This window comes from Cyclopterus lumpus, chromosome 22, assembly GCF_009769545.1.
Source record: "Cyclopterus lumpus isolate fCycLum1 chromosome 22, fCycLum1.pri, whole genome shotgun sequence".
Lineage (NCBI taxonomy): Eukaryota > Metazoa > Chordata > Actinopteri > Perciformes > Cyclopteridae > Cyclopterus > Cyclopterus lumpus.
Window position 1 is genome coordinate 23581525 of NC_046987.1, and position 22214 is coordinate 23603738.

A 22214-nucleotide genomic window follows, 5' to 3' on the forward strand; every position below is an offset into this window, starting at 1 on the left:
CTACTGATGTTACTACTACTACTACTGATGTTACTACTACTACTACTATTAATGTTACTACTACTACTACTATTAATGTTACTACTACTACTACTATTAATGTTACTACTACTACTACTACTATTAATGTTACTACTACTACCACTACTACTGATGTTACTACTACTACTACTACTACTACTACTACTATTAATGTTACTACTACTACTGATGTTACTACTACTACTACTATTAATGTTACTACTACTACTACTACTACTACTATTAATGTTACTACTACTACTACTACTGATGTTACTACTACTACTGATGTTACTACTACTACTACTACTATTAATGTTACTACTACTACTGATGTTACTACTACTACTACTACTATTAATGTTACTACTACTACTGATGTTACTACTACTACTACTACTACTACTATTAATGTTACTACTACTACTACTACTACTACTATTAATGTTACTACTACTACTGATGTTACTACTACTACTACTACTACTACTAATGTTACTGCTACTATTACTATTATTATTACTAATACTAATGTTACTACTACTACTACTACTGGTACTACTACTGATGTTACTGCTACTAATACTAATGTTACTGCTACTATTACTAGTATTATTACTAATACTAATGTTACTACTACCACTACAGCTAATGTTACTACTACTACTGCTAATGTTACTACTGTTAGTGATCTGTTTGCACTGCCTCTCAAATTACTGTTAATAACCACTTGAATTACTGTTAATTTTTTTCTGTCTGACTCAGATTCCTCAGTTTGAGTTGTTTCCTCGACCTGGTCCAATTGGAGCATACTGTCCAGAAGACAGACAGGTGGGTCTGCTCAGCTGTTTCCTCAGAGATGGTTGGATCCTCAGCTGGAACGAGTACAGCATCTACGTCCTGGACTGTCTGAACGAGGTACTAAAACTTATAACAGTGTGTTAAGGGGTACAGCATCTACGTCCTGTTGAGTATGACGTATTAGTACTACTCATATATACATGTTGATTAGGTTGGTGTGTGTATATATATATATATATACATATATATATTAGGTGGTAGTCGGGGCGCTGGAGAGCAGTGGAGACATTGTGTCGGTGTCGTGTTGTGACAACGAGATCTTCATCCTGAAGGGAGACCGAGATGTCATCCGTCTCTCCAACGGCCCTGAGGGACTTGCCTCCAACTGTGAGTACTACAACTACTACAAGTACTAGTAACAGTACCACGACAACTGTGAGTACTACAACTACTACAAGTACTAGTAACAGTACCACGACAACTGTGAGTACTACAACTACTACAAGTACTAGTAACAGTACCATGACAACTGTGAGTACTACAACTACTACAAGTACTAGTAACAGTACCACGACAACTGTGAGTACTACAACTACTACAAGTACTAGTAACAGTACCACGACAACTGTGAGTACTACAACTACTAGTACCATGACTGCTGTGAGTACTACAACTACTACAAGTACTAGTAACAGTACCACGACAACTGTGAGTACTACAACTACTAGTACCATGACTGCTGTGAGTACTACAACTACTACAAGTACTAGTAACAGTACCACGACAACTGTGAGTACTACAACTACTAGTACCATGACTGCTGTGAGTACTACAACTACTACAAGTACTAGTAACAGTACCACGACAGCTGTGAGTACTACAACTACTAGTACCATGACAACTGTGAGCACTACAACTACTACAAGTACTAGTAACAGTACCACGACAGCTGTGAGTACTACAACTACTAGTACCACGACAACTGTGAGTACTACAACTACTACAAGTACTAGTAACAGTACCACGACAGCTGTGAGTACTACAACTACTAGTACCACGACAACTGTGAGCACTACAACTACTACAAGTACTAGTAACAGTACCACGACAGCTGTGAGTATTACAACTATTACAAGTACTAGTAACAGTACCACGACAAATGTGAGTACTACAATTACTAGTACCACGACAAATGTGAGTACTACAATTACTAGTACCACGACTGCTGTGAGTACTACAATTTCAACAAGAACTAGTAACAGTACCACTCCTGCTGTGAGTACTACAACTACTCGTAATAGTACTACTCCAGCTGTGAGTGGTACTCACATCCTGTCTGTCTCTCTTCTCATTAAGACTGTTATCATCCTGTCTGTCTCTCTTCTCCTTAAGACTCATTATCATCCTGTCTGTCTCTCTTCTCATTAAGACTGTTATCATCCTGTCTGTCTCTCTTCTCATTAAGACTGTTATCATCCTGTCTGTCTCTCTTCTCATTAAGACTGTTATCATCCTGTCTGTCTCTCTTCTCCTTAAGACTCATTATCATCCTGTATGTCTCTCTTCTCATTAAGACTGTTATCATCCTGTCTGTCTCTCTTCTCATTAAGACTGTTATCATCCTGTATGTCTCTCTTCTCCTTAAGACTGTTATCATCCTGTCTGTCTCTCTTCTCCTTAAGACTGTTATCATCCTGTCTGTCTCTCTTCTCATTAAGACTGTTATCACCCTGTCTGTCTCTCTTCTCATTAAGACTCATTATCATCCTGTCTGTCTCTCTTCTCATTAAGACTGTTATCATCCTGTCTGTCTCTCTTCTCATTAAGACTGTTATCATCCTGTCTGTCTCTCTTCTCATTAAGACTGTTATCATCCTGTCTGTCTCTCTTCTCCTTAAGACTCATTATCATCCTGTATGTCTCTCTTCTCATTAAGACTGTTATCATCCTGTCTGTCTCTCTTCTCATTAAGACTGTTATCATCCTGTATGTCTCTCTTCTCCTTAAGACTGTTATCATCCTGTCTGTCTCTCTTCTCCTTAAGACTGTTATCATCCTGTCTGTCTCTCTTCTCATTAAGACTGTTATCACCCTGTCTGTCTCTCTTCTCATTAAGACTCATTATCATCCTGTCTGTCTCTCTTCTCATTAAGACTGTTATCATCCTGTCTGTCTCTCTTCTCATTAAGACTGTTATCATCCTGTCTGTCTCTCTTCTCATTAAGACTGTTATCATCCTGTATGTCTCTCTTCTCCTTAAGACTGTTATCATCCTGTCTGTCTCTCTTCTCCTTAAGACTGTTATCATCCTGTCTGTCTCTCTTCTCATTAAGACTGTTATCATCCTGTCTGTCTCTCTTCTCATTAAGACTGTTATCATCCTGTATGTCTCTCTTCTCCTTAAGACTGTTATCATCCTGTCTGTCTCTCTTCTCATTAAGACTGTTATCATCCTGTCTGTCTCTCTTCTCATTAAGACTGTTATCATCCTGTATGTCTCTCTTCTCATTAAGACTGTTATCATCCTGTCTGTCTCTCTTCTCCTTAAGACTCATTATCATCCTGTCTGTCTCTCTTCTCATTAAGACTGTTATCATCCTGTATGTCTCTCTTCTCCTTAAGACTGTTATCATCCTGTCTGTCTCTCTTCTCATTAAGACTGTTATCATCCTGTCTGTCTCTCTTCTCATTAAGACTGTTATCATCCTGTATGTCTCTCTTCTCATTAAGACTGTTATCATCCTGTCTGTCTCTCTTCTCCTTAAGACTCATTATCATCCTGTCTGTCTCTCTTCTCATTAAGACTGTTATCATCCTGTATGTCTCTCTTCTCCTTAAGACTCATTATCATCCTGTCTGTCTCTCTTCTCATTAAGACTGTTATCATCCTGTCTGTCTCTCTTCTCATTAAGACTGTTATCATCCTGTCTGTCTCTCTTCTCATTAAGACTGTTATCATCCTGTCTGTCTCTCTTCTCATTAAGACTGTTATCATCCTGTCTGTCTCTCTTCTCATTAAGACTGTTATCATCCTGTCTGTCTCTCTTCTCATTAAGACTGTTATCATCCTGTCTGTCTCTCTTCTCCTTAAGACAGATTATCATCCTGTCTGTCTCTCTTCTCCTTAAAACAGATTATCATCCTGTCTGTCTCTCTTCTATTCAATTCAGTTTATTTTGTATAGCCCAAAATCACAACCTCCCCTCAGAGGGCTTTACAATCTGTACACATACGACATCCCTGACCTTTGACCTCACATCGGATCAGGAAAAACTCCCCAAAAATAACCTTTGACAGGGAAAAAAGTGAAGAAACCTTCAGGAGAGCAACAGAGGAGGATCCCTCTCCCCGGATGGACAGATGAATAGATGTCATGTGACCAGATGAACAGAGTTACATAAACACATTACATGAATATGACAATGTATGAATGGAACTCCAATCCATGAAACAGAAGGAGGTAGAGAGGAGGGGGGCGGGGCATCAGCAGGGCCAATGGGAGGCCAGCTCACCAGCATCAGACACCTCCAGGTCCAATGGACCCTATGAGACGTGAAGTCACAACGACTCCGGGGAGGAAGCAGAGTTTATAAGGTGCAATGAAGAGATGTAAATTCATCCATAAGGAGAGAGAGAAGAGGAGAGAGGTGCTCAGTGTATCCTAAAACATCCCCCAGCAGCCTATAAGCCTATAGCAGCATATCAAGGGGCTGGACCAGGGCAAACCTGATTCAGCCCTAACTATAAGGACTATTAAAGAGGAAAGTCTTAAGTCTATTCTTAAATGAGGTGACTGTGTCTGCCTCCCGGACTGAAAGTGGAAGCTGGTTCCATAATAGAGGAGCTTGATAACTGAAGGCTCTGGCTCCCATCCTACTTTTTAGGACTCTAGGAACCACAAGTAGCCCCGCATTTAGTGAGCAGCTCTCTAGTGGGGCAATATGGTACTACAAGCTCCTTAAGATATGATGGTGCATCACCAATCAAGGCTTTGTAGGTGAGGAGAAGAATTTTAAATGTGATTCTTGATTTTACAGGGAGCCAGTGCAGAGCAGCTAATACAGGAGTCATGTGATCTCTTTTCTTAGTTTTTGTGAGTACACGAGCTGCAGCATTCTGGATCAACTGGAGGGATTTAAGAGACTTATTAGAGCAGCCTGATAATAAGGAGTTGCAGTAATCTAGTCTGGAAGTAACAAACGCGTGAACCAGCTTTTCTGCATCTTTTTGGGACAAGATGTGTCCGATTTTTTAAATGTTACGTAGATGATAAAATGCAATCCTTGAGATTTGCTTAACGTGGAGTTAAAGGACAAGTCTCGGTCAAAGATAACTAGAGATTCTTTACAGTGGTGTTGGATGCCAGGGCAATGCCATCTACAGAAACCACATCACCAGATAATTGATCTCTGAGGTGTTCAGGGCCAGTAAAATAACTTCAGTTTTGTCTGAGTTTAACATCAGGAAGTTGCAGGTCATCCATGTTTTTATGTCTTTAAGACATTCTTGAATTTTAGCGAGCTGGTTGGTCTCCTCTGGTTTGATCGATAGATATAATTGAGTATCGTCTGCATAGCAATGAAAGTTTATGGAGTGTTTCCTGATAATGTTGCCCAAAGAAAGCGTATATATAAGGTAATTCGACCTCTACAGCTCATCCAGAATGCAGCTGCTCGACTGGTCTTCAACCTACCGAAATTTACCCACAATCCTCTGCTCCTCCGCGACCTTCACTGGTTACCGGTGGCCGCCCGCATCCGCTTCAAAACATTGGTACTTGCGTACCGTGCTGCGAACAGATCGGGTCCAGTCTACATCCAGGACATGGTCTAACCTCACATCCAGGACATGGTCTAACCTCACACCCAGGACATGGTCTAACCTCACACCCAGAACATGGTCTAACCTCACACCCAGGACATGGTCTAACCTCACATCCAGGACATGGTCTAACCTCACATCCAGGACATGGTCTAACCTCACACCCAGGACATGGTCTAACCTCACACCCAGGACATGGTCTAACCTCACATCCAGGACATGGTCTAACCTCACACCCAGGACATGGTCTAACCTCACACCCAGGACATGGTCTAACCTCACATCCAGGACATGGTCTAACCTCACACCCAGGACATGGTCTAACCTCACACCCAGGACATGGTCTAACCTCACACCCCAGCCCGTTCACTTCGCTCGGCTTCGGCCAATCAGCTTGTAGCTCCTTCACTTCGAGTTAAACACTCAAAGTCACGACAGTTTGCTGTGCTGGCTCCTCATTGGTGGAACGAGCTCCCCATTGACATCAGGACAGCAGAAAGTCTCTACATCTTCCGTCGCAAACTAAAAACACATCTTTTTCGACTATACCTTGAATAGGGAAGGTAGCGCCATAATAGCACTCTAGTAGCACTTAAATGTCTCTTACTGATAGCACTTTGTAGTTTAACACTTTAGTAGTACTTAAATGTCTCTTACTGATAGCACTTTGTAGTTTAACACTTTAGTAACACTTAAATGTCTCTTACTGATAGCACTTTGTAGTTTAACATTATTGAAGAAATTGTACTTGCTTGATTCTTGTTGTTCTGAGTTTGGACTCATGGTTTAATGCACTTATTGTAAGTCGCTTTGGATAAAAGTGTCAGCTAAATGACATGAAATGTATTGTCATCCTGTCTGTCTCTCTTCTCCTTAAGACTGATTATCATCCTGTCTTGCTTTCTTCTCATTATCATCATGTCTGTCTCTTCTCCTTAAGACTGATTATCATCCTGTCTGTCTCTCTTCTTCTTAAGACTGTTTATCATCCTGTCTGTCTCTCTTCTCATTAAGACTGATTATCATCCTGTCTGTCTCTCTTCTCATTAAGACTGTTATCATCCTGTCTGTCTCTCTTCTCCTTAAGACTGATTATCATCCTTTCTTGCTTTCTTCTCATTATCATCATGTCTGTCTCTTCTCCTTAAGACTGATTATCATCCTGTCTGTCTCTCTTCTTCTTAAGACTGTTTATCATCCTGTCTGTCTCTCTTCTCATTAAGACTGATTATCATCCTGTCTGTCTCTCTTCTCATTAAGACTGATTATCATCCTGTCTGTCTCTCTTCTTCTTAAGACTGTTTATCATCCTGTCTGTCTCTCTTCTCATTAAGACTGATTATCATCCTGTCTGTCTCTCTTCTTCAGTGCTGGAGCTGTCTGTCCATCAACCCTCACCTTTGGCCACGCCCACCATCCTCCCACCAACTGGATCAGTGGAAACAGCTCAGCCTATCAGAACCATGGCTATCATTGTAGAGGGTGGGGGGAAGGAGCAGCAGGGCAGGGGATGGGAGAGGCCCAGCGAAGAGGGAGAGAAGGAGGAAGTCGAGGAGGCAGAGGAGCAGCTCGAGGTGACTGGCAGCTGTCTACAACACTGGTTTAAGTGGATGACACATGTATTGACAGACTGGTGAATTCACCTGTTTCTGTTTGTCCAGGTGATGGAACCACCCTTCCAGCAGTCAGGTTTGTTCACCAGCAGCTCTCGTAGCCGCAGCAGCTCTGTCACTTCCTATGAGAGTCTCCATGGAAACACCCCGGTGACCACTTCCTGTGAGCTGAGCTGCAGGCGCTACAGCGCCCCACTGGGTCAGGAGGGGCTGCAGCAGGAGCTGGTGGTGAAAGCCATCCGAGTGAAGAAGAAGAGGAGACGCCAAGGCAAGCAGGAAGATGGGCAGATACCATGTGTTCAATAAGCTCTGTTCTAATGACCTCCAGTTGTTCAATAAGCTCTGTTCTAATCAATACCAGGTGTTCAATAAGCTCTGTTCTAATCAATACCAGGTGTTCAATAAGCTCTGTTCTAATGACCTCCAGTTGTTCAATAAGCTCTGTTCTAATCAATACCAGGTGTTCAATAAGCTCTGTTCTAATCAATACCAGATGTTCAATAAGCTCTGTTCGAGTCTCAGTGTCTCAGAATCTCAGTGTCTCCCTGTCTCTGAGTCTCAGTGTCTCCCTGTCTCTGTGTCTCTGAGTCTCTGAGTCTCAGTATCTCCCTGTCTCTGAGTCTGTGTCTCAGAATCTCAGTGTCTCCCTGTCTCTGTGTCTCTGAGTCTCAGTGTCTCCCTGTCTCTGAGTCTCAGTGTCTCCCTGTCTCTGAGTCTCAGTATCTCCCTGTCTCTGAGTCTGTGTCTCAGAATCTCAGTGTCTCCCTGTCTCTGTGTCTCTGAGTCTCAGTGTCTCCCTGTCTCTGAGTCTCAGTGTCTCAGAATCTCAGTGTCTCCCTGTCTCTGTGTCTTTGAGTCTCTGAGTCTCAGTGTCTCCCTGTCTCTGTGTCTCCCTGTCTCAGAATCTCAGTGTCTCTGAGTCTCTGAGTCTCAGTGTCTCTGTGTCTCAGACAGCAGCAGTGGGAGCTGCCTCACGGAGAGCAGCTGCTCAGAGTCCATGTTTGTGATCCAGGACGTCAGCTGTAGTGATGGAGGAAGTCAAACTCCTCTGAGTGACAGAGCCTCCCTCATTGGTCTTGACCTTCAGAATCAGGACTCTCTTGAGCAAATCCAGGACCAGATCTCACAGAAAGCAGAGGGTGAAGATTTAGACAGGGTTGTAAAGGATGGAGAGGAGGCGGAGTCTTCCTCCTACCAGTCTGGGTTTGTGACCGAGGACCTACAACACCATCAGTGGCTCTCATTATGTTTCCTGCTTCTACTGAGGTTTAGGTCTCATCCTTGTTTTCTAGTTCCTGCTCCTTCCACCCTCCAGGCTCTCCACTCCTCCATGGGATGGAGAAACCAGGAAAGGCCTCTGATCCTGGTGTAGAGGCAGAGGTTGTCCCCCTGACCCCGGATGTGGATCTTCTGCTGGAGTGCACCTTCTCCTACATGCACAACACTGAGGAGGTGGAGGGACAGGAGCAGCAACCAATGGAGGAGAAGGAGGACGAGTTTCTTAGCCCCCTGATTGGACCAGAGGAAGAAGAGGATGAGGTGATGATGCTGGGGTTTCAGTTGTACATGGATATAAACACATATCTGTCACTATCAGGTGACATCATCTCTGAGGACAGTTTAACACAGCATTCAAACAATAAACTACAAACTGATAAAACTCTTTTTGTGTCCAGGATGAGGACCAGGTTCCCCCTGCTGTTCTGGCAGACCAGATGTTTTACTCCACTATGTCCAGTCTGGACAGAAAACCCAGTCTGTCCAGTGACGAAGAGGGAGACATCTATTGTCCCACTCTGGGCCCTTCTGGCAGCCGGGGGGAGGTCCACTCTGCCCATCAGATGGAGACCACAGACCGACAGGTGGACCAGGACGCTCAGGAAAGAGACACACTCAAACCTGACCAGGTTAGACCAGAGGAGACTCACCTGACCAGGTTAGACCAGATGAGACTCACCTGACCAGGTTAGACCAGAGGAGACTCACCTGACCAGGTTAGACCAGAGGAGACTCACCTGACCAGGTTAGACCAGATGAGACTCACCTGACCAGGTTAGACCAGAGGAGACTCACCTGACCAGGTTAGACCAGAGGAGACTCACCTGACCAGGTTAGACCAGAGGAGACACACTTGACCAGGTTAGACCAGAGGAGACTCACCTGACCAGGTTAGACCAGAGGAGACTCACCTGTCCAGGTTAGACCAGAGGAGACTCACCTGACCAGGTTAGACCAGAGGAGACTCACCTGACCAGGTTAGACCAGATGAGACACACTTGACCAGGTTAGACCAGATGAGACACACTTGACCAGGTTAGACCAGAGGAGACTCACCTGACCAGGTTAGACCAGAGGAGACTCACCTGACCAGGTTAGACCAGATGAGACACACTTGACCAGGTTAGACCAGAGGAGACTCACCTGACCAGGTTAGACCAGAGGAGACTCACCTGACCAGGTTAGACCAGAGGAGACTCACCTGACCAGGTTAGACCAGATGAGACACACTTGACCAGGTTAGACCAGAGGAGACTCACTTGACCAGGTTAGACCAGAGGAGATTCACCTGACCAGGTTAGACCAGATGAGACACACTTGACCAGGTGAGTCTGTAAGCAGGTATTAATTAATATTACTCTTTGTAGTTGGCAGAAAGCTGGATGGGTTACTCAGGACCAGGATGTGGAATACTGAGCCTGCAAGTGACTGACAGGTGGGTCGTCAGCGGACTCTCAGGTGTATTTCAGGTGTGTGTGGAAGCTACCTGTGTAGTGTTTTATAGGTGACCTGTGGGTTTCAGGTATGTGTGGTGTCTGGACTTTAAAGGAGGACTGTTCTGCAGCGGTCTACTTGAGACTGGGCTCAACTGGCAGCGCTTTGAAGACAACGTCCACCAGGTGGCGTTGTCACCCTCAGGTGAGCTGCAGGCATCACATCTGACAAATGTCACACTCTCAGTTTTACTTTATTTATACAAAGAAACTGTCGCATTAGCAGCATGCTAATTGTTTCTCTGTCAGGGTTACAGGTGTGTGTCGCATTAGCAGCATGCTAATTGTTGCTCTGTCAGGGTTAGAGGTGTGTGTCGCATTAGCAGCATGCTAATTGTTTCTCTGTCAGGGTTACAGGTGTGTGTCGCATTAGCAGCATGCTAATTGTTGCTCTGTCAGGGTTAGAGGTGTGTGTCGCATTAGCAGCATGCTAATTGTTGCTCTGTCAGGGTTAGAGGTGTGTGTCGCATTAGCAGCATGCTAATTGTTTCTCTGTCAGGGTTACAGGTGTGTGTCGCATTAGCAGCATGCTAATTGTTTCTCTGTCAGGGTTACAGGTGTGTGTCGCATTAGCAGCATGCTAATTGTTTCTCTGTCAGGGTTACAGGTGTGTGTCGCATTAGCAGCATGCTAATTGTTGCTCTGTCAGGGTTACAGGTGTGTGTCGCATTAGCAGCATGCTAATTGTTGCTCTGTCAGGGTTACAGGTGTGTGTCGCATTAGCAGCATGCTAATTGTTGCTCTGTCAGGGTTACAGGTGTGTGTCGCATTAGCAGCATGCTAATTGTTGCTCTGTCAGGGTTACAGGTGTGTGTCGCATTAGCAGCATGCTAATTGTTGCTCTGTCAGGGTTACAGGTGTGTGTCGCATTAGCAGCATGCTAATTGTTGCTCTGTCAGGGTTACAGGTGTGTGTCGCATTAGCAGCATGCTAATTGTTGCTCGCTCCATTAGGTAATCTGCTGTGGAAGGTGGAGCAGAGGAGCATGACGGCGTTTGCTTGTGCTAAAGTGTCAGTAAAAGGAAAGCGTCACTGGTACAAAGCTGTGGAGCAAACGGCCTTCGTGGCCCTGAGTGACGACTCGGCCTGGATCATCAGGACCAACGGAGACCTCTACCTGCAGACAGGTAACTGGCTACAACATACTGGTTTCTAGAGCGTTCCCTGTCCCACTGGAGGAGTTTGGAGCAGAAATTAAGCATTCTGTAGGAATCAGCAACACTTTAAACTTTAAAGTACTGCACTATGAAGCAGGATTTGGGGTTATCGATATATATGGTCTTCTTACCTGGTAGCTGAACACCTGACATGCTCTGGGGCAGGTGATGTTGGAGATAAGAGTTCAGCCTAAATGAACGGGTCCAAAACACCTCCATCGACACCAAAGCATCTAGGACCACTAAATCATAAAAAAGACATGAATGTCTGTCTGTGTGCTGTTACCATAATAACCATTGTCACGTGTCCGACAGGTCTGAGCGTGGACCGGCCCTGTGCTCGCTCGGTGAAGGTGGACTCTCCCTGTGTGTTCACCCAGGTGTGTGTAAGCGGAGGTGTGGTCTGGGCTCTGAGCGAACACAAAGCTTTATTCTACAGAGAAGGACTGAACAGCTACTGCAGTGAAGGAGAGGGCTGGAAGTATGACACCGTCAGGTACTACTTCTACTGTAATACTACTGTATGGTGACTGTGGCTCAGTGGTGAGCAAGTTGTCCTTCAATCAGAGGATCGGCGGTTCCATCCCCGGCTCCGCTAGTCCATGTTGATGTGTCCTTGGACAAGACACCCCTATATTGCTCCTGTAGCTGTTCCTACGGTGTGTGAATCTTAGTTAGTTCAGATGGGCACCTTGCATGGTGGCTCCTCCCATCAGGGTATGAATGGTTGAATGATGTCATGTAGTGTTAAAGTGCTTTGAGTGGTCGGAAAGACTAGAAAAGTACAGGTCCATTTACCATTTACTTCTGCAGTGAGGGAGAGAGCTCACGACAGAGAGAAGTACGACACCGTCTGGTACTACTTCTACTGTAATACTACTGTACTACTGCAGTGAAGGAGAGAGCTGGAAGTACGACACCGTCTGGTACTACTTCTACTGTACTACTGCAGTGAAGGAGAGGGCTGGAAGTACGACACCGCCTGGTACTACTTCTACTGTAATACTACTGCAGTGAAGGAGAGGGCTGGAAGTACGACACCGCCTGGTACTACTTCTACTGTAATACTACTGCAGTGAAGGAGAGGGCTGGAAGTACGACACAGTCTGGTACTACTTCTACTGTAATACTACTGCAGTGAAGGAGAGGGCTGGAAGTACGACACCGCCTGGTACTACTTCTACTGTAATACTACTGCAGTGAAGGAGAGGGCTGGAAGTACGACACCGCCTGGTACTACTTCTACTGTAATACTACTGCAGTGAAGGAGAGGGCTGGAAGTACGACACAGTCTGGTACTACTTCTACTGTAATACTACTGCAGTGAAGGAGAGGGCTGGAAGTATGACACCGTCTGGTACTACTTCTACTGTAATACTACTGTAATACTGCAGTGAAGGAGAGAGCTGGAAGTACGACACCGTCTGGTACTGCTTCTACTGTAATACTACTGCAGTGAAGGAGAGGGCTGGAAGTACGACACCGCCTGGTACTACTTCTACTGTAATACTACTGTACTACTGCAGTGAAGGAGAGAGCTGGAAGTACGACACCGTCTGGTACTACTTCTACTGTACTACTGCAGTGAAGGAGAGAGCTGGAAGTATGACACCGTCTGGTACTGCTTCTACTGTAATACTACTGCAGTGAAGGAGAGAGCTGGAAGTATGACACCGTCTGGTACTACTTCTACTGTAATACTACTGTACTACTGCAGTGAAGGAGAGAGCTGGAAGTACGACACCGTCTGGTACTGCTTCTACTGTAATACTACTGCAGTGAAGGAGAGGGCTGGAAGTACGACACCGTCTGGTACTACTTCTACTGTAATACTACTGTACTACTGCAGTGAAGGAGAGAGCTGGAAGTACGACACCGTCTGGTACTACTTCTACTGTAATACTACTGCAGTGAAGGAGAGGGCTGGAAGTACGACACCGTCTGGTACTACTTCTACTGTAATACTACTGTACTACTGCAGTGAAGGAGAGAGCTGGAAGTATGACACCGTCTGGTACTACTTCTACTGTAATACTACTGCAGTGAAGGAGAGGGCTGGAAGTATGACACCGTCTGGTACTACTTCTACTGTAATACTACTGCAGTGAAGGAGAGGGCTGGAAGTACGACACCGTCTGGTACTACTTCTACTGTAATACTACTGTACTACTGCAGTGAAGGAGAGAGCTGGAAGTACGACACCGTCTGGTACTACTTCTACTGTAATACTACTGCAGTGAAGGAGAGGGCTGGAAGTACGACACCGTCTGGTACTACTTCTACTGTAATACTACTGTACTACTGCAGTGAAGGAGAGAGCTGGAAGTATGACACCGTCTGGTACTACTTCTACTGTAATACTACTGCAGTGAAGGAGAGGGCTGGAAGTATGACACCGTCTGGTACTACTTCTACTGTAATACTACTGTACTACTGCAGTGAAGGAGAGAGCTGGAAGTATGACACCGTCTGGTACTACTTCTACTGTAATACTACTGCAGTGAAGGAGAGGGCTGGAAGTATGACACCGTCTGGTACTACTTCTACTGTAATACTACTGCAGTGAAGGAGAGGGCTGGAAGTACGACACCGTCTGGTACTACTTCTACTGTAATACTACTGCAGTGAAGGAGAGGGCTGGAAGTATGACACCGTCTGGTACTACTTCTACTGTAATACTACTGCAGTGAAGGAGAGGGCTGGAAGTACGACACCGTCTGGTACTACTTCTACTGTAATACTACTGTACTACTGCAGTGAAGGAGAGATATGTGGTACTGCAGTAAATGTACTGTACTTGTATCTCTTTTCTAGTCTTCTTCGAGTCGAGCACTCAAAGCTCTTTAACACCACGTCATCATTCATCCATTCATACACTGATGGGAGGAGCTACCTGCCCATTAGGACTCTATCATGCATTTCCGCTCACAGGAACAGCCTGCTGGACCAATTTGTGGTTCAATTCAATGACATTTGTACACTGTACATATTAGACATCTTCTTCCCTTTGACCCTCACATCAGAACAACCCCCATAACTACCCTTTTAATCAGTGTGGACAGAATGCGTTCAGATTATTGCACTAAAGTACACAATTAGACTGCTAGTGCAAGTGTGGGTCAGCATACACAGATACCCTGCTGTTCTGATTGTGTTCCCATCTGTGTGTTTGTCCAAGTGAGGCTCAGGGTCTGGAGTTGATGTGTGTCGCTCTGGCAGAAGGTGGTACAGCTTGGGCGCTCGATGCCAGCGGCAGCCTCTGGTTCAGAACCGGCATCTGTTCCTCCAGACCGCAGGGCGACGACGACCACTGGTGGCAGGTACTCAGAGACAACGTCTGTTTGGGTTTGATCTCATTCTCCTTTACAGCTTAACAGCCTGTCTGTCTGTCTCTCTGCCTGTCTGTCTGTCTGTCTGTCTCCATCAGATCAGTATTTCGAACTACGTGGTCTTCGATCAGGGCAGTCTTTTCCAGACGCTGCTGCATGCAACCCAGAGTGTTGCGACGGTCACCAGGGCGCCGGTGGAGCGGGTGGTGGCCTTCTTGTCGCAGCACTCGCAATGCCAGCCGAGCTTGGTCAGCGCCAACGGCAGTGGAGTTTGGGTCGCCTCAGGACGTAACCAGCTGCACCTGGCCCGGGGCAGTCTTGTGGGTCAGTAGAGTACAGAAATGTCCCAAAACGTCCATTACAACTTCAAAACAGACTTTTGAGTACAATTGCTCTTTTGTTTGATTCTTTCAGGAACTTTCTGGCAGAACGTTGTTCCAAGAGGAACCGTCTCAGCCACTAAGTGGAGCTTCATCACATCTTCAGCTGTGCCTCACAGAGAAGGTCACACACCTTACCCAGACCTCTGCAACTAGTCCCCAGACCGCTGCAATTAGTCCTCAGACCAATATTTCATATGTGACATTACACACGTGTACATTAAACCTGATAATTAATCTACCTGTGTGTGTTACCTGTGTCTCAGGTACGTTCCTGTGGTTGGCTCAGAGCAGGAAGGATCTGTTCTGTGTTTGGGACCAGGATGGAGAGCTCCGCCCCTCATCCATTCTTCTACCATTTGAGGTAAAAACACCACTTCTGTCTCAGAGTCTGATTCTACTCATCTCTGTTCATTCTGATGATCTTCTTTTGTGTTCTACCTTTTGTGCTCAGATGGAGCTGACTCACCTGTCTGCCTGCCGTGATGCTCTGTGGGGTTTAGACACCCATGGCCAAGTCAGTATTCGTACTCTGTCTCCGTCCTGTCCCTTCGGACTCCACTGGACCCCCCTGGACCTCAACCAGCTCGGTACGTACCTGAAAGTTACTACAAAGCACTTGCATTGTGTGTTGATTCTGGCGCCCCCCTGTGGATTAAAGAGGTAGTGTCTCTAAACTTTCGTTGGAGTCAAGTTTCAGAGGATAAAGACAAAGGAGTCTTTCGTTGGAGTATTCGGGGTGGCTGAGTATAAAACTGCTCTGTGAGTATGTGTTTACCTTCCATACCTGTGCATATATCATCTAGTAGATACTATAGGCCTCGGACTCGTTCATACATATACCAAAATCCCTCCTCTGTTATCTTTCTTACTCGTTCTACACACACACACCTCTACAGCACCTCGTCACAGGGGGCCAGTCAGCTAACCTCAAGGCAGACTTCATTTCTGCCTTTGCTATTGAGCAATCGCTGGACTTCCTGGCTCTCACTGAGACTTGGATCACACCAGACAACATCTACCCCTGCTGCTCTCTCCAGACCCTCTGGTCGGGGTGGTGGTTCAGGTCTACTCATCTCACCCAAATGGAGTTTTCCATTATTTACCCCACTGTCTTTTGAGTTTCATGCTGTGACGGTTACTCATCCGGTTCATCTAACCATTGTTGTTCTCTACCGTCCTCCTGGTTCTTTGGGAGACTTCTTGGAAGAACTAGACGTCCTCCTATCAAACTTCCCAGAAAATGGCCCCCTGCTCATCCTTCTGGGTGACTTTACCATCCAGACAGAGAAGTCATGTGACCTGCTACTCTTCCTGTCTTCCTTTGCTCTCTCGCTCAGTCCTTCCCCTCCTACTCACAAAGCTGGCAACCACCTCGACTATATTTTCACCATCAAGTCCTCTCTGGCTCCGTGGTTGTCTGACTCGGTGCTCAGAGAGAGCCACTATGTGAGCATCGGAACGTAAATGGCGAAAATCTAAACACGCTGACGACCTGCTCGCATATCACTCTTCTCTTCTCCTTCTCTCTATTTCTGCAGCCAAAAGCTCTTTCTACCAAACCACAATTCAAACCTCATTTTCTAACCTTGTTGATTCTTGTTCTGAGTTTGTACTCTCTTGGTTGAATGCACTTATTGGAAGTCGCTTTGGATAAAAGTGTCAGCTAAATGAAATGTAATAGTAAAGTAAAGTATTAATTTGCGACACAAATATCTGCCGAAGCTTTGGGCTTTGCTGCGGTTCTGTTCCTCCACTCGGCAGCTGACCTTGTGAAGGTCGGGAACACCGGCATTCCTTCCAGACAAATGTCCTTTTTATATCTAGCCACTCTGTATGTTTGGGGGTGGGTCCTGTACTCACTTCTGCTCAGGTTACAGTATGACGCACACACACACACACACACACACACACACACAGACTCTCAGCTGTGCTTCTCAGTCACAGTGACAGGTGGAGGTTGTGTAACAGGGCGGTCACTCAGATCTGTTTTTAGTTCCTCTATCAGACGCCACATGACGTCTCTCTGTCCATCTCTTTACATCGGCCTCGTCTCCGGCTCCCAGCGCTCATCTACAAACAGCTGATATAAACCAACACATTGTTCTGGCTCCACTAAATGCTCATTATTTTTCTTCACAATAAACAAATTCATTATTCATTACAATTCTTCATTCTTATCTGAATTGAAATGGTATTTAAACTGCGTGTCCATTCAGTGTGTTTGCTAGTTGACTCATTTGTAAATGTGACTTCAGTTGATTTAAAACAAAAGAACCCGAGGTAGAGATGATAGGATGCAGCAGCACATCTGCGACACCTTCACAGGTCAAAGGTCAGAGCTGAAATATGAGGCAGATTCACCAAAAACAGACTGACCTGAAGTCTGTTCTGAAACGGGTTGCGATCACCTGATCCTGCCGTCGGTCTAGTTGGAACCGTACCTGATGTTGTTCACAGTGCTGCATGTGACCTGACCAGCAGTCCGGTTCTCGGGGCCCTGAACACGTTATGAGGAGGCGTTAGGGATCCTGGAGAGTGTTCCATTGGTCTCGGCAAATGTTGCTCCCGGTGTCGAGTGGGTTGACCTTTGGACACAAGGTTGTCGATTTTAATCCCCAGCATGTCGAGTGTCCTTGGGCTCCCCGGGCTTCGAAGCAGCCTCCTGATGCTGATTGCAGTCGTGTGAAAATAAAATGAAGCTCCGGTTTCTGGATTCAGTTCAAATTATCCTTGAAAGGTTCTAAAAGTTCAAAGAGAGGATCCAATTGCTTTTGAGCTGGTTCTTCAGGTTCCCAGGAGGTTTTAGGGCTTCTTAGGGCAGTCCAAGTTTAGAAGTTCATGGGGATGTCTTGCGGTTTCACATGCTTGTATATAGATATAATGGTGTGTACAGGTGTGTTCAGGTAAAATGTCACCTTGTGTTTCAGGAAGTGTTCGTCTGGTCAGTGTGAGCTGCGGCAGTCAGAACGTCTGGGCTGTGGACACTCGAGGAATAGTTTACTTCAGGGTTGGAACTCAGCCCCTGAACCCAAGCATGATGCTGCCGGCCTGGATCAACATAGAACCACCTGTACAGGTAACACACACACACAGGATCCACATGGAACCACCTGTACAGATAACACACACACACAGGATCCACATGGAACCACCTGTACAGGTAACACACACACACAGGATCCACATGGAACCACCTGTAGAGGTAACACACACACACTGGATCCACATGGAACCACCTGTACAGATAACACACACACACAGGATCCACATGGAACCACCTGTAGAGGTAACACACACACACACACACACACACACACACACACACACACACACACAGGATCCACATGGAACCACCTGTACAGGTAACACACACACACTGGATCAACATGGAACCACCTGTACAGGTAACACACACAGGATCCACATGGAACCACCTGTACAGGTAACACACACACACTGGATCAACATGGAACCACCTGTACAGGTAACACGCACACACAGGATCCACATGGAACCACCTGTACAGGTAACACACACACACACTGGATCCACATGGAACCACCTGTACAGATAACACACACACACAGGATCCACATGGAACCACCTGTACAGGTAACACACACACACTGGATCCACATGGAACCACCTGTACAGGTAACACACACACACAGGATCCACATGGAACCACCTGTAGAGGTAACACACACACACTGGATCCACATGGAACCACCTGTACAGATAACACACACACACAGGATCCACATGGAACCACCTGTACAGGTAACACACACACACAGGATCCACATGGAACCACCTGTACAGGTAACACACACACAGGATCCACATGGAACCACCTGTAGAGGTAACACACACACACACACACACAGGATCCACATGGAACCACCTGTACAGGTAACACACACACACTGGATCCACATGGAACCACCTGTACAGGTAACACACACACACTGGATCCACATGGAACCACCTGTACAGGTAACACACACACACACACACACACTGGATCCACATGGAACCACCTGTACAGGTAACACACACACACAGGATCCACATGGAACCACCTGTACAGGTAACACACACACACACACACACACAGGATCCACATGGAACCACCTGTACAGGTAACACACACACACAGGATCCACATGGAACCACCTGTACAGGTAACACACACACACTGGATCCACATGGAACCACCTGTACAGGTAACACACACAGGATCCACATGGAACCACCTGTATAGGTAACACACACTGGATCCACATGGAACCACCTGTACAGGTAACACACACACAGGATCCACATGGAACCACCTGTACAGGTAACACACACACACAGGATCCACATGGAACCACCTGTACAGGTAACACACACACACAGGATCCACATGGAACCACCTGTACAGGTAACACACACACACTGGATCCACATGGAACCAACCGGTAACGGTGACATCATGTCTTCTCAGCCAATCGGAGTGCAGCTGGTCCGGATTCAGACGAGTCCCAATGATCGTCTCCTCTGGGCTTTGGACAACAGAGGAAGTGTCCTGGTCAGGACTGGACTCAGTGAGGAGATGCCTGTGGGGACCGACTGGGAGCTGGTACCAGGTACGTGTCTCACCTGAACAGCGATGCTGGAAATTATACTTTGCAAACAGTCCACCACTTGCTGTATGGCACGAGACAACATGCACAAACACAATACATTTGAAATGGATCCGATAAATTCCCTTCATCAGGAGTTCAGTAATGTATAGTGGCATGAAATACACAAGAATTAATGGAAAAATCACACAAAATCAAAATGGCTGACCGTTTAGAGCATGGTCCCAAGAGACTTTCTTTTCAGTTTACATGTTTTACATATGCCTACCAAGTTTCATAAATGTAGGTGAAACGTAGCGCTGGGGCTGCTTAAATTAATATTTGTAGGGGGCGCTATCAAGCCATATTGCTATTCTGAAGCATTACAATCGTATCAGGTAACTACATCTTTGATAATGTATGGCCTAGTAAAAACAACTTCCATTTTCATGGCGAATCACGCACATAGTTTTATATTTTTAAAATCCTTTGATAACTTTTCACTACTAAGGTCTCAAGATCACACTGCCCGATTTTGGAATGAATCGTGTTTAATCTCTAGGAGTTTGCTGTTTTACAACTCCCCAAAACGTGAAGAAAAGGCTACAAATGTTCCACTGGGTGGCGCTATGACTAGAATTCAAAATGAACATATGGATGTCTTCAGGGTCAGTATGTCATGACATATGAGAAATATGGAGCAGATTAGATAATGTATGGCAGAGTTAAAACAACTTCCATTTTCATGGCGAATGGCGTTTCTTTGAAATAGAATCCTACTCACATAGTTTTATATTTTTAAAATACTTTGATAACCTTTCATTGCTAAGGTCTCTAGATCATACTGCCCGATTTTGGAATGAATCAGGTTTAATCTTTAGGAGGAGTTCGCCCAAAAACGTCAAAAAACATAAAAAAAGGCTAAAAATTGCGATATTGAGCGATTGACTGCAGCGCCCCCTAATGTTCAAATATTATGAACAAATTAGGCAATGCTAAGGGATGCAATGTGGACATATGCTAGCAATTTGGTGAAGGTAGGCAAAGTAATTTGGAAGTTATGTGTCTTTAAATATGAGGCCACACCCCTTATAAGTTTATTGGCCCATATCTTCTGAACGCAATGAGATATCAATAAGCTTTTGATGACTTTTGATGACATTGAACCAATAATGAACCACATAATTTTTTTAAAAGATCGGAGCCAGCATTTAGGAGAAAATGTAAAAAATGTGTTTTTTACAAAATTCAAAATGGCGGAAAATCTAAGTAGGCGCATTTTGTGGCCACGTAGACGTTTTTGTACATCAGGTCCAAGTGGACATGTGTACCAAATTTTAAGTCAATCGGTCATTGTTAGCAAAAAGCGTGGGCTTTTTGCCACATGTGGGCGCTATAGAGAATTTTTTTAATACACAAAATGCGAGACCCCCAAAATGTTGTGTTTTTCGGCAGTCCTGATATTCATGTGAAAGTTAAGAACGTTTGGCATATGATAAAGACCCCAAAAGGGCAACATTCCTTAGAGAAAAGAATAATAATCCCACGAAAAACAATAGGTTCCTCTACGACGAAGTCGTCACAAGGACCCTAATAAGAAACATTAAAATAACAATGTGTGTATTAATACTGTTCTCTACTATATAACATGTGTGTATTAATACTGTACTCTACTATATAACATGTGTATTAATACTGTTCTCTACTATATAACATGTGTATTAATACTGTTCTCTACTATACAACATGTGTGTATTAATACTGTTCTCTACTATACAACATGTGTATTAATACTCTTCTCTACTATATAACATGTGTATTAATACTCTTCTCTACTATATAACATGTGTATTAATACTGTTCTCTACTATACAACATGTGTGTATTAATACTGTTCTCTACTATACAACATGTGTATTAATACTGTTCTCTACTATATAACATGTGTATTAATACTCTTCTCTACTATATAACATGTGTATTAATACTGTTCTCTACTATACAACATGTGTGTATTAATACTGTTCTCTACTATACAACATGTGTATTAATACTCTTCTCTACTATACAACATGTGTGTATTAATACTGTTCTCTACTATATAACATGTGTATTAATACTGTTCTCTACTATATAACATGTGTATTAATACTGTTCTCTACTATATAACATGTGTGTATTAATACTGTTCTCTACTATATAACATGTGTATTAATACTGTTCTCTACTATATAACGTGTATTAATACTGTTCTCTACTATATAACATGTGTGTATTAATACTCTTCTCTACTATATAACATGTGTGTATTAATACTGTTCTCTACTATATAACATGTGTGTATTAATACTGTACTCTACTATATAACATGTGTATTAATACTGTTCTCTACTATATAACATGTGTATTAATACTGTTCTCTACTATACAACATGTGTGTATTAATACTGTTCTCTACTATACAACATGTGTATTAATACTGTTCTCTACTATACAACATGTGTGTATTAATACTGTTCTCTACTATACAACATGTGTGTATTAATACTGTTCTCTACTATACAACATGTGTGTATTAATACTGTTCTCTACTATACAACATGTGTGTATTAATACTGTTCTCTACTATATAACATGTGTATTAATACTGTTCTCTACTATATAACATGTGTGTATTAATACTCTTCTCTACTATATAACATGTGTATTAA

At 44.4% G+C, this 22214-nt stretch overlaps 1 protein-coding gene across 1 annotated transcript in view; it reads left to right on the plus strand.

Annotated features, from left to right (window-relative positions):
• LOC117751437 (tectonin beta-propeller repeat-containing protein 2-like) overlaps positions 1–22214 on the plus strand; it is a 28816-nt gene that overhangs the window by 1037 nt on the left and 5565 nt on the right. Inside the window, exons 2-19 of the mRNA XM_034563296.1 lie at positions 787–939; positions 1077–1209; positions 7012–7217; positions 7305–7524; positions 8207–8459; positions 8549–8795; positions 8933–9163; positions 9902–9969; positions 10057–10172; positions 10981–11154; positions 11500–11680; positions 14363–14504; positions 14612–14837; positions 14928–15017; positions 15160–15257; positions 15348–15483; positions 17824–17972; positions 19386–19527. Of these exons, the coding sequence (XP_034419187.1) occupies positions 787–939; positions 1077–1209; positions 7012–7217; positions 7305–7524; positions 8207–8459; positions 8549–8795; positions 8933–9163; positions 9902–9969; positions 10057–10172; positions 10981–11154; positions 11500–11680; positions 14363–14504; positions 14612–14837; positions 14928–15017; positions 15160–15257; positions 15348–15483; positions 17824–17972; positions 19386–19527 (2965 nt within the window). The remainder of the gene's footprint in view (positions 1–786; positions 940–1076; positions 1210–7011; positions 7218–7304; positions 7525–8206; positions 8460–8548; positions 8796–8932; positions 9164–9901; positions 9970–10056; positions 10173–10980; positions 11155–11499; positions 11681–14362; positions 14505–14611; positions 14838–14927; positions 15018–15159; positions 15258–15347; positions 15484–17823; positions 17973–19385; positions 19528–22214) is intronic.